The sequence below is a fragment of the Podarcis filfolensis genome, assembly GCF_964270895.1.
Source record: "Podarcis filfolensis genome assembly, chromosome: 6".
Lineage (NCBI taxonomy): Eukaryota > Metazoa > Chordata > Lepidosauria > Squamata > Lacertidae > Podarcis > Podarcis filfolensis.
This window is the reverse complement of record NC_139609.1, coordinates 65,344,344-65,362,015: the sequence shown is the minus strand read 5'-3', so window position 1 is coordinate 65,362,015 and position 17,672 is coordinate 65,344,344. Positions and strand designations below refer to the sequence as shown.

Sequence of the window (17,672 nt, the reverse complement as noted above, 5' to 3'; positions counted from 1 at the left end):
AGCCTAGTTTAGAATTTTGTCGCTAGACGTTTTTTGGGTGAACAAATTCCAAAGCTATAAAGAAAAAAGAAAAACCTTCCCATTTCACACATACCACAATCATTTGAGAAGCTTGCAAAAAAACAAAGCAAAACAAAACAAAACCCAGATGATGCATCAAAGGCCCTTGGAGTGAAATGGGATGTCCCAGCAACTCCCCCCCTCCCTCCCTCCCTCCTTCCTTCCTTCTTCTCTCTCTGTCTTGCTGAATCAAAGGCTGGCTTATTGCACTTCTCTCATGCAAGTGCAGGAGATGTGCAACAAATGCAGGAGCAACTGTACACCAAACATTGCATGTTGCTGGACAATTACAAAAATCACACCCTGCTTGATTCTTGATGTGGCTGCTTGCTGAGGTGAAGCAAGCAGGGGGTGGAGAGTATGGAGAAAGAAAAGGGTCTATGCAGGAACAAAATAGGCACTATCAGATATGCACCGTCCACTGGTTTGGATCGGAAGCCACAGTGAAAATATAAAACTAGCAAAGGGGTGAATGGAAACGTGCTATCTCATATTATGATAAAAATGGAATGAGAAGGAAAAGAAATTGGCAGAGGTCTACCTTGTGGAAGTGCCCAGTATTGAAAAGTTTCCTATTTCATTTGTGTAGCTGAATTGTACTCAAGTGTCTTTTTATTTTGATCTCTCCAGGTTGTGGTCATGGCTTGCATGGAATTTGAAATGGGGAAGGTAAGCTCTGTGCCAATGGATAGCACGCACACACACACACACACACACACACACACACAGAGAGAGAGCTTAATATAATAAAAAAAACCTCTAAGAGGTTTGCATTTAAAAAAATCATTCAACAATTTTCCTAAAAGCTAAATAAATATAAAGTGAAAACCAAATAATATATCACAAGTAAAACTGAGCACTTTGCAAAAAAAAGAAGAAAGAAGGTCATCTGGCAGAGCAGCCAAGGATGATTTGGATTCTGTCCCAAAACTGGACTTGACCTGAAAGGTCAATATAATCAAAATATTGCAGGAGAATCTGTGTTTTCCTCAAGTGGTGTCTGTATAAGATAGTGCTAACTCTCCTGGCCATCATTCCATTCTCCTTTCTGAATTATCAGAATCTTTAAAAGTCTCTTTGGACTGTGTGTGTGCCCTTGTGTCTTTTCTTGGTGGAACTACTTTTTGTACAAGCTAAATCAGACTGTTTAATGATCCCAGATCTGGAATTTGACTTTTTCAGGCTCTTGCCTCAAAATACACACACACACAAACACACACACCCTCCCGCAACCCTGTATTAATTTTAAAATTCAGACAATGAAGGAGAAAAGGTAAAAGCACCAAGAGTACATGTCTGGATACAACTTTGGCACCAAACCTATGATGTGGGAATTCCGTGACTGAAGCGCCCAACATTTTTTATTTTCCTTTATAAGCAGGATGAGTGCTATGGCATGGCGGGAAAGTGGGGTGGTGGTGGTGGTGGTTAACCTTTCGTTCCATGCTTTGTTCCCTGGTATAAATTGTGCCCTCAGCCTCAGAGCTGCTATTAGTCATGGAGAGAGAAATTTACAGTCATTTGTACTTGTCAGTGGTTGTTGAGACAATTATGACTTCAGTAAGTTTTATAGGGCCGTAGTTGAGCAGTTTAAAGTTGTCCTTTATGGTTTATCAACGGATACACCCATTATCTCTGTGTGCAGATTGCTTCTCATAATGGGTTCACAGTTGTGCCAGGCTGTGTATATGCCAGATCTTCCTTAAGCTCCCATTAAAAAAATAGGTTTATGGCTCCCTGTTTCTGTTTCTTTATTAGCACCAGCCCCTTGTCCTTGGACTTTTCCCAGTATTTCTAGTCAGTAGTTCTCTTATTGCAAGCGTTTTGATTCCCCTCCTCCCATTCAGTATATCACCTGCTTCAACAAGAAGCCACAGAATACAGTGGTTGTTGAACATCCTGCCCAAGGTGTGCCCTTCACTGGGGGAAGGGCCATAGCTCAGTGGTAAATCTGCCTTGCATGCAGGAGGTCCCGGATTCAATCCCCAGCATCTTCAGGTAAGACTGGAGGAGATTCCTGTCTAAAACCATGGAGAGCTGGTGTAGATGATACTAAACTAGATGGACCAATGACCAGACTCAGCATAAGGCAGCCTCCTACATTCCCATGGCTGGGCTTAGAAACCAAGCCAATTCTATAAACAATTAAGGCAGCCTGCGAATGTCTTAAAAAAAAAAGAAGTGTTGTGTTTGAGAGCTCCCAGCTTGGCCAAACAGCTGGACACATCACTTGTGTGGCTGAAACTTTCCCTGACTGGAAACCAGTTTTTGTGGTGGGGGCAGGGAAAGGAAGATATGAGAGTTGACAAGGCAAGAGACAGATAAACACAGTCTCCTTCTACTTCTTTTCCAACAGAAGAAATGTGAGCGATATTGGGTTGATGCGGATGAGTCTCCAATCAATACGGGCCCTTTCTGCATATCCTGTGTGAGTATAACCATGCTTATCCCCTGGCCTGTTTTAATTCATAGTCTGTATTCTGATTTATGCAAGTTGTTGCTGTTTACCAGCAGAAAATGTCATCCTGGTTTGTTTTCCTATAGGAGGCCGAAGAGAGGAGAAATGAGTATGTGATTCGCACTCTGAAAGTGAAGCTGAATAACAGTGTAAGTCTGGGAACATATGGTAGGAATGCTTGGGGAAGTAGTCTGTGCTGGTGCCACCGATCAACCCATTTATGTGAGTCCTTTTGTGGTTACAATACACCACTTATGGTGGTGGTAATAGAGTCCGATGCTTCATAACTGCAGGAGCTTGCATCCAGCAGAAACTTGAGGAAGTAATCTTTGCCTAAGAAGAGTTTGAGTCTACAACTTGTACGTAGGTATAAATGCTTAAGCTCCATTAAGTTCAATGGGACTCATCTGTCACACTGATGCATTCATAGCATGTAGAACTGGGAATAGGGATATTGGCATGGAAATCTGAACAGCCACAATCTGAATATGCTCAATGGAAAGGTGTAGGTATGGCGTCTTTGCATATATGTAGGGTGTTCAGTTCAGCCTAACTTTGCATCCTCAAATGGCTACAGTGGCATGTGTACCCACAACAGTCAAATTACCCACCCACTACTTCCACCACCTTCAAATGAGGATGAGATCAATCAGAGTCACTTCTTCTCCTTTGGTGCCTTTACAGGATAGCCGAACTGTCTACCACTTCCATTATAAAAACTGGCCAGACCATGATGTACCGTCCTCAATCGACCCTATTCTTCAACTCATAGAGGAGATGCGCTGCTATCAAGCACACAGTGATGTACCTATCTGTGTACACTGCAGGTGAGGCTATTTGGCAGTAGAGATTTATTCTTTTTTTACGCCAAGGGAGAATGCTCAATCTCTGTATTAATGCTCAACTATAATCTTGGAGGCTCACAATCATTTTAGTTTTGCATCTTCTCCTTTATCTCCCCTCTCTGTGGATTCTATATTCTGATTATTTTCATGTAATGTTTCCTCCACCAAGTCAATATGTTTTCTTAGTTTTGCTGTCCAAAAATACCTAATCCTGTAGTGAGGTTAAAAGATGCATACCGCTTAGTTCAGAGCAAGAAATTAAGTGAGTTCAGCAAATAGATCAGAAATATAAATTGGGGGTTGATATCAACCTCAATTTGAATGGATGACATTATCTGCCCCCAATACAGCTCCTGGGAAAGCACATAAAAATCCGTTCAGGAGCTATTTTAGGACCAGTTCAGGGGAAGGACAAAATTTTCTTAGGTTTTTCTGCAGATTGACACTTGTTCCAATTCAGCAATAAAAAGCGGGTTTTCCCAGGGCAAGTAGCAGGACAAAAAACCCAAAACTTTCTCAGGCCTGTGATAATAGATTTATACAAAGTACTAGTAATCACAGGACAAACAAATGTGTGGATGGGCCCTAAGAGATTTTCAGGGAAGGTTGAATGTTCTTTTATTAAAATACTGGAGGAAAAAAGAGAGCTGGATGCTGGATGAAAATGAGAGCTGTTCTTGCCCTTCCTCCAACAATCCCTTGTGTCTTTTTTTCTTTTAGTGCGGGCTGTGGAAGAACAGGAGTCATCTGTGCCATTGACTATACGTGGACTTTGCTAAAAGACGGGGTGAGTTTTTGTTTCCCTGTTAAACATCTTTGTACTGTTCATGTGCCACTATGTCAGGCAAGGAACTTCCCACCGATGATAATATAACTGTCATGAGATGGGAAATTTTGCTGTCTGTTATGCTGTTACTGGAAATGGGAACTTTTTCACCAGCTGATGTGTATAAACGCCCAGAGTATAGTGTAAATATCCAGAAGATATTGTTGACTGGGTAATGTATGGATGCCATCAATCAATCAATAGGAATTACTGAAACTCTTCAGTAAGACTCTGAAATATGAATTCAGTTACAAGGTGTGTTGCGACACAGAGTGGATGGTTGGAGCTGGGCATTCCATATCACCAACAGTTCTTTGTCTTTCCTCTCCCCTTCATCTTCTTAAGATTCTGCCAATGAACTTCAGCCTTTTTAATATGATCCAGGAAATGCGAACACAGAGGCCTTTATTAGTGCAAACACTGGTACGTTCAAAAAATATTTTTTCTATCGTGCAAAGTCTATATGAAATTGTAGAAAGCATGTTTGCCTTATAGAGAGACACTGCTGTGCTCTAACGAGGAAATCCTTGTGTGTGTAGCAATAATGTACAAGAGCCCTCTTTGCATGAAAGCCTCCTGCAGAGCCATCAAAGGAAAAGGTGCAGCTATTATCAGAAGAAGGGAGATCAAAGTTCAAAATGCTAAGGCATTCTGTGCATAATGTGCCAAATAAACTGGCTGGCAAAAGGGCACACACAATCTTTCAAATGCTTATTGCCACCAGGAAATGATCTGTTCTCAAAATGATGTTCAATCATTCCATGAAATATTTAACGCATTAAAAAGGTACTGTCCCAGAAAATGGAGCAGTGCCAGAACTTCCGTTTCCTCTTATACGTCAGCAAAGCTCAGCATGAAGCATAGTCACACCCACTTATTAAATGAATCTCCCCAACTTTGGGGATAACTACTGCTCCTTAGCTTGTATGCCAGAAAATATCAGTATAGCTTTCAAAGTCTATGATGAAGTAGAGAAATGAATGAACAAAAGTGGCATATCTCCATGTGATTTATTGGCATCATTTTACAGGAGCAGTACAAGTTGGTCTATGATGCTGTGATTGAGCTCTTTAAAAGGCAAATTGAGGCACTCGCTCATCATTCCGATAACTTTGCTATGGAGGTAAGTGTACAGTGTCTGGTTATAAATACAGAGCATTTCCCCCCAAAATACAGCATTCCTACCAATGCTAGCACCAAACAGGAACTGGAACAGGAAGTACTTCAAATGTTGCATTTATCCTTTGTAGAGAAATTCAGATCTCAGGCCAACAGTATTGCATTCACCCAACCCTCGTTTCTTGCATGCAAACTCTCCCCTGTTGCTGGTTTTTTGTGATGCGTGATCAGTTATCCACCCAATGTTCCACCCGTCCATTTGGTTTCTAAAAGCTAAGTCAGAAGGAGTGAGCAGGCGTTAAACAGAAAATCATCCTGTGCTCACTTCTCTAAGGATTAGTTCATTGATGATGATGTCAATATCCTGCAATGTTGTGATTCCACAGCATGGAATTTCCAAAATGTACATTCCACCCTCTCTTATTCACAGAACTGCAACCTACTCATTTGCAATTACACATGAAATGAGTGTTCACATTATTGCCTTAGAGTGTTGTGAAGTTGCTTTTACCCTGGTGCATTGCACAGCTCTATCTTCCCTAGCCATTCACTTTGGCAAGGCTTCACTACACTCCTGTTTGTGTTCACATCATGGAGCATTTATGGGTTGGGGAGCAAGTCTTTGTCCTATGCAAAGTTGTCCATACCTTGGCCAGAGGTGAATGAGGAATGGCATGTGAAACTGGTTGAGAAACAACACATCCAGCAGCAGTATTCTATAACAAAGTACAGGATACATAGGCTTTTTGAATAACATCATGTGAACACGGATTAAAAATGCAGCACTAGAAACACAGTGAGTGCACAGTAAAGAGAAGTGTGAACACAACCTTTGCTACTAAGTGATAAAGGAAAACCTAAGATAAATTCAAATGCCATTACTCCGATTCTTTAAGTCCCAACTGAATCTTACCCACACCAATCCCCCCCCCCCGTGTGCTTATTGTTGTGTTTGCGGAGACCTTCTGCTCAAGCTGAGAGAGTCATTTTCTTTCTCATCTGCTGTGGCCAGTTATGTGGTCTAGCAGAAGCGTAAGGCCAGGGTGACACAGGCAGCATTTCAACCAGGATGTGGTTTCACAGATACTGGCTGTTTTTCACAGCTTTTAGGACCTTCAAAAAGGACCTTTGAAAAAGCAGTTTACCAAAAATGGATTTCGGGCTGAGACTGACTTACAATATCAAGACAAGAGCAAACCCACCTCTGCGGAGTCTGTCTGAATGATTAACCCGAGGGCCTAGATAGAGAGCTTCCTTGAGAGAAATTTGGGGGCATATCTCTTCACAGAAGCTGTGCATGCATGTTTAGGTTGCAGTACTAGAAGAAAGTGATCATATAGCCCTGTCATTCCCACCCCCCGTGGTAGGCTGGAGACAAGTGCGGGCTGGGAATTACGGCCCAATACAGTTGAACCCTTATTTGAAACAGCTTGAATCAGAGGGCATGTCCGGACAAGGTTGTTCCACACTTGTTCTGTGTGCGCAACTGGTACATGAGGATCCACACACTCCTATTTCTTTCAGTTGCCATATTAATTGTTATTCCGTTCCTTGCAATCCACACCAGTCAGCAGAGGGTGACAGACAATATCCCAGGTGCGGGTTTTTATCCCTCCCCTCAAGCACACTGCCTTCCTCCCCCAGTTCACTTAGGCAGTGTACACATCACCATTTCCTCCGACTCCAGTGGGCTCCCACCACTGATGTATGAAGCAGAGTGCACGTGGCATTAGCCACAATCCGTATGTATCCTGTAGATTCTTGAGGATTGTTCCTGTTGATGTACTTCCCCTCAAATCAGCTTCCATCTGATTTGAAAATGCAAGCTGTCGTTAAGCTGAGGTATGCACAGTTCAGATAGTTATTGTGCATGCACAGATTGGGAGCACATGTGCAGGTGACAGCTTCATTCAGTTCAGGGGTGGTGGTGTAGGCACAGAGAAACAAATCAGGTAATGTGCATTGAATGAAGACACCCCTGCCCCCTCTCTGGTGTACTCAGCAAGTGCAAACATAAAGAGGGGACATGCCCATACTTTAAGCCACTGATGTGTACATAGGCTTAAACTTCATTTTACTTGCACTTAAAAAAATAAAAATAAACTGCACAATTCTGATTCTCATCAAAGTTCCAGCAGAGAACACTTCAGGGCCCTTCAAAACTGGAGTCAGTCATGATGGAAGACAGAAGCAATTTGCTTTCAGAGGTGTTATGTTTGCACCAGTCCTAAGCAAAGTCTGATCTTTATGTTACCAGTTTTTATATGGAAGACGCTGGAGATGCTTCTGTCTCACAGTAGCTCCAACAGCTGTTCACCATGTGGAGCGCTGCAATAGTATGCAGTGTGGAAGCATTTCCAATAACTCATGAGGTAACTAAAATGTAAGACTTGGTGCTGAGTACTACGCAGAAGCCAAATACACTGAAGTAAGATGGGTGATGAAAGAGGGACATACCACATTAATTATAAGCAATAAAAGTGAATCAGCATTTCCTGGAGAGCTTAGAGAGAGGTACCCTACTTGGCAGATTCCATAGTAGTCTAATATTTATCAAGCCACTGAACTCCAAAAATGTATTTAGAGAGCAGGGATGTCCTAGATAAAGGAGTAACTAGATAAAGGAGTTCAGTGATTATCTGTTGCAATGGCAAATATCAATTCCAGATTCAACAGTGTAGCCCACTCTTTCCACTATGAAAGGTGTGGACACATGACTATAGCCAAGGGAGGGGCAGCTGCCCCACACCAATCAAGTAAAACAATAGAAATACTTAATTAACTGACCAATCAAAATGGTTCTGCCCCCCCAAACAAATGTCCTGCCCCCAACAAAGTCCTGCCCCCCCCAACAAAAATCTTGGCTACGCCCATGTGTGGACCTCACAGAATACAGATCTTTTAGTCCAGACCTGGGCATGATTTAGCCCAAACATGCATTTGGCAACCAATTTCTTAAATATTTTGTCCTACATTTATATGGTGGTAGTGCTGCTGTTGTTACCCACCTTACATTGGGCTGTAAGCCAGTACTACGTCCACCTGTTGAAAACCAATGTTCTGGTTCTGTGAGTCTACAAAACCTATATTTTTTTTGTAACTTTTGTAGTCTGAAGCAAGCCATCCAACAGCCACAGCATTCCAGGCTCCACATATGGAAACTTCTTCTTTGATACAATTGAACAGGTAAGAAAAGATGTAATTCTTAAGTATAGCACACAATTCGGGAAATATCATGCACTTTAAAAAGGCTGTAATCCAATGCACACTTATCTAGGAGGAAGCCCCATTGATCTCAAAGGACATGCACTGTGGAGCCCACTAATCTCAGTGGGACAGTTAAATATTTATTCTCTCTTTCACTGAAATAAAGTAGCCTTAGCTCAACTTTGGTTGGTTTATACCCATAGTCTCAACCTAGCTATGGACCAGGATTGGGGATGCTGTGTTTTACCCATAAGTCCCAGCCACCATGGCCAGTGGTTAGAGATGGTGGGAGTTGTAGTTCAACAACATCTGGAGGGCCACAGGTTTCCCATCCTTGCTACAAAGAAAACAAGGTTACTAAAGTAAAACAATTCCTACCTGCCTCTCCTCTCTACTGACTTTGCATCAAGGAAATGTATGGAGGTCATCTTGTCTATCAGCAGCTACTGTCTATGGTAGTTAGTTGGAACCATTAAACACACAGGAACTCTGAATGCTACCAGTTGCTGTGTGAGAACAGTGAGAGAGGGCTGTTGCCTTTATGCGCTGCTGGTAGACTTTCCAAAAGCATCTGGCTGAATACCAAGGTAAATAAAATCTTGGCAGTCCCCAGGGTGTCAAAAAGACATTTTTCATTTTTAAGAAGCTAGTCTGGGTTCTTTTGGTTGATGTTTTTTCATAGGTGGAAGTAAAGTTTCTGAGTTTTCACTTATCCCTAGCCATTTTGCAATGCAGTGGAACTTTGTCTGGATTGAGATGGGCCTTCCCGAATAGTTATACCTTTGACAATCATGTTCCCTTCGTTTCAGTTCAGTGCAAGAGGAACAGGAGAAATCTCTGAGCCTGGGTCATGATATAGGCACTCGTGACAGATATAGAGATGGTGCTTCTCTGGTCAGACAAGCAATTTCAATTGGATCCTTGAGCTTCAGCGCCACCAGAAACATGGATGCTGCAGCAGGCTTGAACTCTTGGTTGCCAAGACAGCCACTCCATAAGCATCACAGTTTGGACTTCAACCATCTCCTTTGGGCAGAGCTACCTGTCACTTTAAAATCAGGAAGTGAGGCTGGGATCAGCTTAGATTCAAAGGTGCCTCTAACACGGACCAAATCGACCCCTTTTGAGTTAGCATCACAGAGAGCGTCCCAAACGTTGACAAGAAAGGACCCTGACTCCTGTGAGGGCCTGCAGCCTGGAGGATTTACATCTGACTCTAGCCTTTCAAATAAACTATCAAGCAACACCAAGCGTTGTCTATTTGCGAAGTTACGCCATCAGTCCTGTACTTGGTCATCAGAAGATCCTTACTTTTCTTCCCTGTCATCAGACGAACCATGCTCCCCAGCGCTTCCTGATCCTGCTGCGAATCCATCTGAAACAATTCCCCGGCTTGCTTCTGCTGCAGATGCCAGAGGTCAGCCCTTGGAAAGTCCAGCAAGGGCCAGCTACCCACCATGCAGCTCTGTGGCTCAGAATAGCCAACCAGTGGGTGCAGTGGAATCTGCCTGCCAGAGTAAGTCCTTGAGAGGTTGTGGGTTCCTCCTGCAGGGGGATTTGCATTACAAAAGAAAGTTGTACAAGGAGGCTGTTTTGTTGCCCTAACAGATCAAGGGGTGATAACATTTTAAGTTTGCACATGGCCAGAATTGGACTTTGCTAGTGCATGGATGAGGAATCAAGATGGACAGCTAACAGCTTTTTCATATGTGGAGATTAAATGGCCTTTGAGCGTTTATGTGAACATCTAACAAATATTAACAGAAGAGATGTATATGGGTTATCATAATGTTTTAATATCTAGAATTCAAACTCCTTGCTTGGCCCACTGCTGGGAAGGGAAGGAGGAGGAATGCTGCACAACAACCCAACACTTTTGGGTGATGGGATACCACAGTTGTAAAAATCTAAAATCTGAAAAAGTATGAATAGTACTGTGCTACTCTGTATTCTGATAAATGAGGAATGAGAAGGAAAATAAATTAGCAGAAGGTTTCCATGTGGACTTTGGATACACAGGATTTATGGTTGATGGGGGAAGGAAGTGTAGTTGCCAGTGCTACCACTTCCAGTGCCATCTGGTGGTCACTTTGTTTATTTTTTGAAAGTAAATGCTTTCGTGCTTCTGCACTTCAAGATTTTGCAACAGCGATTGCAACCTGGTGGTGTTTCCCTATTATACATTTGGAAGTTTGTTCATGTTTCCAGTGTTCCTGATATGCTTCATTTAAATCAACAGAGAAGCTTGTTGCAAGACACTTTCTGTCCACACTTATGGCCTGAAAAGTGCTATAGACTTGGATTTTAAGATGCGCATGGTTTTCCTACATAATGGCAAAGATTTTTGTCCATAAAAGGATAGTGCACAACTGAAGCAGGGAAGGTTCTGTAGCGCACATGTTGCAAGCAGAAGTTCCCATGTCCAATCATGGATTTTTCTAGCTAAAAGGATTTCAGCTAGCAGTGTTTGCCTAATATATATATCTTGGAGAGGTATTGCTGATCACAGTAAACTGTTTGGATCTGAATGGGCCAACAGTCTGACTCAGAATAAGGCTGTGTCCTTTATTTCATGTCTAGTTTTCATAAACGAACATTGCGTAACGAGTAGCTATGCAATGCAACCAAGGTCAAGGAAGACCATGAGAGGTCTTGGTTATTATCTTGCATGTCTGCAATAGATATTTGTGTATACAACCCAAGTCCACTAACTTCAGCATTTTGGCTTAACAGGTTCTTCCCAGGTGGATGAAGACCTTCCTCCCCCATTGCCTAAAAGAACCCCTGAGTCCTTTATTGTACCTGGAGAAGATGGTGAGTTCAAGTATCATCTAAGTGAATACAGTTTTGTTGATGGCAGAACACCATATGCAAGATGAAGTCATCATCTCTTTCAAGGGTGGAGAACCATTTTGGCCCAGATGGCCAGATAGTTTTCTGTCATCCTCACCCAACAAGCCAACTTCGCCATCCAATGATTGACACTGAGCATAGGGCTGGCAAAACACCTTTCCATAGATTTGAACTCACTGCCTATCACCTGATGGATGGTGAATTCAAGCTGCTTTCTACAGGGAGTGGCTGCATAATTGAATTCCCCATGGGGAAACTAGTCACACAGTTGTTCAAGCTTGCTTCCTGCAGGGAAGTGGCATGAAGCAGTCTGCATGGAAACTGCTGGTGAAATGGTGGGGGAAAGCTCCATTTTAGCAGCACTTTCAATGTAAACTGCTTCATGCTATTGGAGCCAAGGATGTTCCCATTGCCCATCAGCTGCCCATTGCCTGCCATGCCTCGCTCCAGCACAGAAATGATCAGGAGCTCACTTTAAGCTCCCTTTGTAGCCATTTGGTACCTGACACATATGACATTAGGTGTGGAACAGGTTGCTGTGGTTTGTGAGTTGTGACTCCTGTAAGGCCAAATCTGAGCTGAAGGTTCCCCATCCCTGATCTACAACTTAGACTAAGATAGTGATGATCTGCAGAAAGTTTTAAAAGATCCATTATGTTTTCTAATTTTATCCATTGCAGATGACTCTGTGTTGCCAGATTCAAACCACCAATCACTGTCCAAAAATGAGAAAATTGGAATCTCTAAGGAATGGAGCGGTGTGTCTCAGCTGAAATTTTCTGATGACTCTGTGAGACTGAGGCCAAGTAAGGTAACACATTAGAGATTTTATACATCTCCACCAGTAATATTGCTATATAGTTCTCCTGACTTCTGCAGAAACAAAGCCTGCTACTTTATATAACTAAATTGCAGCAGATATTCAGTTCATAGTCCAACAGCTGAGGCTAGGACAATACTTCTGAAAAAACAAGTTGTATTAAGTCTGAGTAAGTCAACTGGCAGTAGAGATGTCCAGCAAATTCCAGTGAAGATGGGAACATCTGCTAACAAACACTCTTCTTCCTAAAATCCATTGGGAGCTGATGTGACTAACTAGGAAGATGCCACAAAACAGGGGAAATGAATAAAGGGCTTTGGATTTTAGCATGAGCAAGTGGGACCTGAGACAAAATGTTGCAAGGTTCTGTTCAGGGTTCCAGCCAGCTATGCCTTCTGCAGGATACTCCATTCTGTCCATTCTTTTCCTCCAGTTTTCCACCCCACCCTTGTTAGTCAGTGTTCCATGTCCACAGAGCATTCTCAGTTCTCAATGGGCTGTTACTGCAATTTCCTGAGCTGGTAAGGGCCCGGTAACAAATTTACAACCTGTGCTGATCTCTGAGTAGATGTGTTATATGCTGACAGAGTAGCATTCCGTCTAATGCAGCTACTACTGTGTTGCTGAAACACTGTTCTGCGGGTAGGGCTTTTGTAATTGTTATCATTCGCAGCACTGCTAAATTTGCTTCAAGCTGTTATTCTTATTTGTTCAGTTCAGTACAACAGTTTTTCAGGAGTGGGAAGTAAATAACACTTTCTGAACCTGAAGGCAGAAAAAAGACAGAAAGGAAGGGCATACTGATATTAGTAGAAACAGGACCAGGGCGCTCTGATTCTTGCTAACACCACAGTTAAAAATCCCTTCAGCAATTTAATGGGGAGAACTCTTCTGAATAAAGACAAGTGGCTTGCTTGAGTGTCACTTTCAGTGGTCACATTTTAAAAATGAGTAGAATGCCCTTTCTTCTGATTTAGTTTTGAAAAATTGAAATAAGATTTTTGCAAATGCATGGTTCACAAACGGCATGTGGATCCACCTTCCACTACAATTGTACGCAGCATGTAATTCTTTAAGAACATTGAGTATGATGCTGTTTGGGGGCATTGTCAAACCTTTAGAGAGTTACAGCTGTCCATCACCTACTTACTAAAAGTTAAATGCGGTTACACAGAGTTGAGGGACGATAAAGTATTCTCCTTTTGTTTGTTTTCAGAATGCAAAGCTGCAGAGACCCAGATCAGGTAAACATTCTCCTGATATTTCTATGAATTAGTCTGTGCTACTACTACACCTGCTTGCTTCATGTTCCATCATTCTAGCAATGCCTTGCTTTTATTGTCAATGGAAAACTTCTGTTGTATAGATGGTACACTAGATGGTACACTTACCAAATCCTGTTCCTCATTGTCATCTTGTTCTGTTAGTATTACTGCAAAATACTGAAGAGCCAGTGATATTAACACATGTTTTAAGAATTCTCCCTATGTATGTGGGAGCTTAAGGTGCATACATGTTTTCTTGGGATGAATTGTGCTTAACACTGATAGCAGATAGCAGAACTGAAGACATTGCAGACAATGTTGGCCTGATGCTGGAGAGGCTCAAGGTTTTTTGAAAGCAAGCTAATGAAAATGTTTTCTTTAAATTATTTTGTACTGCTTGTTGTTACAGAGATTCCCCGGGATCGGTCTCCTTCCCCTCCCCCCCTTCCTGAAAGAACTCCTGAGTCCTTTATTCTTGCAGATGAGGAATGTAAGTACAATAGCTGTGGTTGTCTTGTAACAACATTATTGGGTGGTGATTTTAGTTAATGCATTTTCATTTGAGGAGGTAGCAAATACAAAGTCAGGTTTGAAAAGGTCTGGGTGAAAAGTGCTGGAGGAGAATCTTGTTGTTGGCATCTGTCTGTCTTGGGAGACAATGGAGGAGTGTGCCTTTGGGGGTAAAGTCAAATCTTTTGAGAGTTACAGCACCTGCTGTGGCTGTAGAGACTGATATGGGAGAGAAATGTTTTGTTGCAGCTGGGGCAGATGGAGGAAAATCACAGCAACAAGAAAGGAAGATAACAATGAGTCTCCATATAATCACATTCAGAACCCACCTTTTGCCAGTAATTCCTATTAATGCATACTTGTGGCATACTGAGAAACAATACCGAATGTCTATAAATCAAGTGATGCAGCCAGAGAACCTCAGAAGGACAAAAAAAAATCTCCAATGTGGTTTACAGTCTAGTATTAATTATACATTTAATTATATTGAAAGAATATATTGAAAGAATTGCCATATTTTGGGGGGAAGAATTGGTTTGTTTTCTTTTTCTTCTCAAATGATGCCTTCCATATATAGCAGGGGTAGGTAACCTTTGACCCTCCAGATGTTGTTGGACTACAACTCCCATAATCCATGAACATTAGCCATGCTGACTGCTAGGGCTGTTGGGAATTGGAGTCCAGCAACATTTGGAGGTCTACAGGTTTTCCCATGTATATGAAAGCATCGATACAGTTATTGTTTTGCTAAGTGTGTTTTTGTTTTTCTAGCTCAACCATCTGTTACGAACAATGCTGTGAGTTTCGGAGAATCTGTGATTAGATCAACAGACAAGTCATCAAAGGAAGCAAAATGCTTCAGGAGGAGTAAGGTAAAGGAGCATAGAGAATGCATAAGAAGTGGAGGGAGAGACGACTGTAACATTTCTATTAGCAGAGGAGCAGGGCTTCCCCCATTCCATACTAATTATATAAGTTTCAGCTGTGCAGAAGTTCTTTATCTTTAAATAGAGAACTGTCTTCTGACGGAGGGCTGCCTTCTGTTAGGTAGAATACATGACTACCCAACTTTCCAGTTTTAGCCCACATTATGCTGCTTAAAAACACAACCTAACAATTGTTAGGTGTCTCTCTCCCCCACTGACTCCATCCATAATATGGAGAAGAAATAAGTTTTTAACTGGTAGATCCTCTGGTAAAAATCAGAGCTTGGAACATTTCTCATTCACAACACTAGGGAGCGCTCTAAGCAAGAAAGAGAAGCAAATACAGTACATATGAAACCAGAAACTGCAGTTTTGCTACCTGTGCAGTTAAGCTGTAATAATCAAATATGTAAATTAACAGTGATTCACTCTTTTCAGAAGGAAATATACCCAAGGACCTTAATTTCAAATTAATGGCCCATTGTGATGCAACTCAAGGCTGCCTTTGTTTCACCTTTAAAGGGTTACTAGAGCCTCAATGCAAAGGGGAACAAACCTCTTCCTCTTCTAACTGGAAGAGAATTCCATTCTGCTGTCCCAGAAAGTGAATGGGCTGCTTGTGTTGATCTAGGGTGCTTCCACACAGCAATTGATTGTACACTCAGTGCTTCTCAAATGTCACCCTATATCCCCCCATCCAATTTGATCCATGTTTACCATTTCCATTTTATTTTTACTTATTGGACTTCCTGCAGAAACAGTCAATCCAGATTAAATGAGTTGGGTGGGTAGAATATGGGACAGCCTTTTGACAGGTACTCATGACAGTTGCTCCCTGTAGTTTATTTTTCAAATAGATCTGTTCTTAATAAGCAGGGTTTTTGCAACACCGTAATTTTTCTGTGTTTCCCCCCCTAGAGCTTGAAAATTTTACGAAATGTGAAGAACAGTAAGTCTTTTGAATTTATAGACTGTCTATATTTTGCGGCGGTGCTGTGTTGTAGTCTGAGCCAAGGAACCATAACCCCGGACAATTCTATTGGGAGATGAAGGCACTCAGTAGTTTTGCTGGATTAATAAAGACCTATCACGTAGCTCCACTGTTTTTCACTGTGCATCTCAGAGGGTTTCAGAACCAGGAATTAATTAAAGATCTACGTTTATCTGCAGAGGTCTCATTGTGAATACTAAACAGAGAAGGCAATTTCTAAAATGTGAACTCTTTCTACACCTTTGTGTATACTGCTTGCCAAGCCTCTCCCACATCTTTTCAGTATCTCTTCTGTATAAGAGGTGGGTGAACTACACATTATGATCACTGTGGGTCAACAAGATCCTAATGCTATTATTCCCATGAAGCAACATTCATTATGTGAACTGGGGCATTATTTCATTCCACACACGATAGATGACAGGCCTTTTAGATTAGACCTACTTGGGATGGTACCACTAGCACAAAACATTTGTTTTTTAAAACGCTGGTTTATAAAGCTTTGCTCCATGCACCTGTTGATGCAGGTTCCTGCCTTCAAACGTTTTCCAGGAAACCTTGATAAATCTTTACGGTGCTCTTCCTGTGTGTCCTTCTTTGGATTAACAAAAGCAGGAAATATCGCTGCCAACGTTGCTGATTTGGTAGCACGGCACCTTCTAAGATGTGCGTTGTGACAAAATCCAGGCAGTATCAGCAGCTAGTGGTCACATTGTGGGTGCGATATTTTTTATGTATTTCTTGTTCCTCTTGTCTTTAATGTATCTATGTAGGGTTTATTGCCTCTTCGTTTGGTTGTAAGTCACTTTGGGTTGCCCTGGGCAAGATAAAGCAACTGACAAATTTAATAAAGAAATTTTATATAGAGCGATATAGAGATACGCAATATATGCTGTATTGTTTTCTTGTTTTTGCAATAAAAACAAAATTTATTTTAAAAATCTGAGGGGGGCAGGATGGAGAGTATTGTTTTAGCCAGTTGGGCCTGAGATGGAGAGAGAGGTGGAAGCCACTTAGGTATTGGAGGAGGAGAGTCTCAGCGCTAGACTGGTGAAGAGAGAAACAGTCAAGAATTGGGATCCATGGACAGCTCTCCTCTGTAGTGAGCTACTAAAGTGCAGGTGGCAGCTTCTCAATGAAGAACCCTGGACTGGCTGTGCCCACCCAGGCTGGCTACAGGATCCTTCTGGACAAGAATAAGTATGGGAGGACTTCCTGTTCCAACTGAACCTCGCTTGAGCAACAAAGTCTTCCTAAACTCTGATGTGTTCCAGTATCATTGGTTGGTCTTTGGTCTTGGCCTCTGGATTGCTCTTCAGCCTTGCCTCCTAACTTGTCCTTTTGGATTCTGACCTTTACTCTGGCCTTTGTCCTGTGGCTTCTGGCACACATCCGGCTACTGCCAACAGTCCAGCCCCGACAATGCAGTTGGATCTCCGTGTTCACAGAAGGCATGTTGAAATATACTCAGAGTCGCAAAGTGATTTCATGCTCTTTATTCAGCTCATAGTGGTGAGGAGGAATGAATGAATGTCCCCTCAAAGTATCTGCTTTATATACATTATTTACACAATGGGCTGCACATGATTGGCTAATTCCGGAATTCTACTGTAAGCCAATCAGGTTGTGGATTCACTTCTATCTGGAGCATGATTGGGTGGTTCCTGCCAACCAATCATACTGCTGCATTGTTCTAGGACCAATCAGACTGCTGCCTTTTGGATCCTATTGTTCTAGGAGCAATCAGACTGCTGCAGTTTGGATCCTATTCAACTCAGTACATAACACATGT

General features: G+C 42.0%; 1 protein-coding gene across 6 annotated transcripts in view; it reads left to right on the top strand.

Annotated features, from left to right (window-relative positions):
- Positions 1-17,672, top strand: part of PTPN22 (protein tyrosine phosphatase non-receptor type 22) — a 37,335-nt gene that overhangs the window by 16,616 nt on the left and 3,047 nt on the right. For 3 of the 6 annotated variants that reach the window (XM_083619772.1, XM_083619771.1, XM_083619775.1), the window contains 15 exons: positions 691-729; positions 2,417-2,488; positions 2,605-2,667; positions 3,203-3,345; positions 4,084-4,150; positions 4,535-4,612; positions 5,220-5,312; positions 8,418-8,494; positions 9,325-10,031; positions 11,249-11,329; positions 12,049-12,179; positions 13,405-13,432; positions 13,863-13,943; positions 14,735-14,835; positions 15,808-15,838. In XM_083619772.1, the coding sequence (XP_083475898.1) occupies positions 691-729; positions 2,417-2,488; positions 2,605-2,667; positions 3,203-3,345; positions 4,084-4,150; positions 4,535-4,612; positions 5,220-5,312; positions 8,418-8,494; positions 9,325-10,031; positions 11,249-11,329; positions 12,049-12,179; positions 13,405-13,432; positions 13,863-13,943; positions 14,735-14,835; positions 15,808-15,838 (1,792 nt within the window). Of the gene's footprint in view, positions 1-690; positions 730-2,416; positions 2,489-2,604; positions 2,668-3,202; positions 3,346-4,083; positions 4,151-4,534; positions 4,613-5,219; positions 5,313-8,417; positions 8,495-9,324; positions 10,032-11,248; positions 11,330-12,048; positions 12,180-13,404; positions 13,433-13,862; positions 13,944-14,734; positions 14,836-15,807; positions 15,839-17,672 lie in introns of those variants that run through there. The other 3 variants (XR_014549461.1, XM_083619774.1, XM_083619773.1) reach the window with 3 other exon arrangements.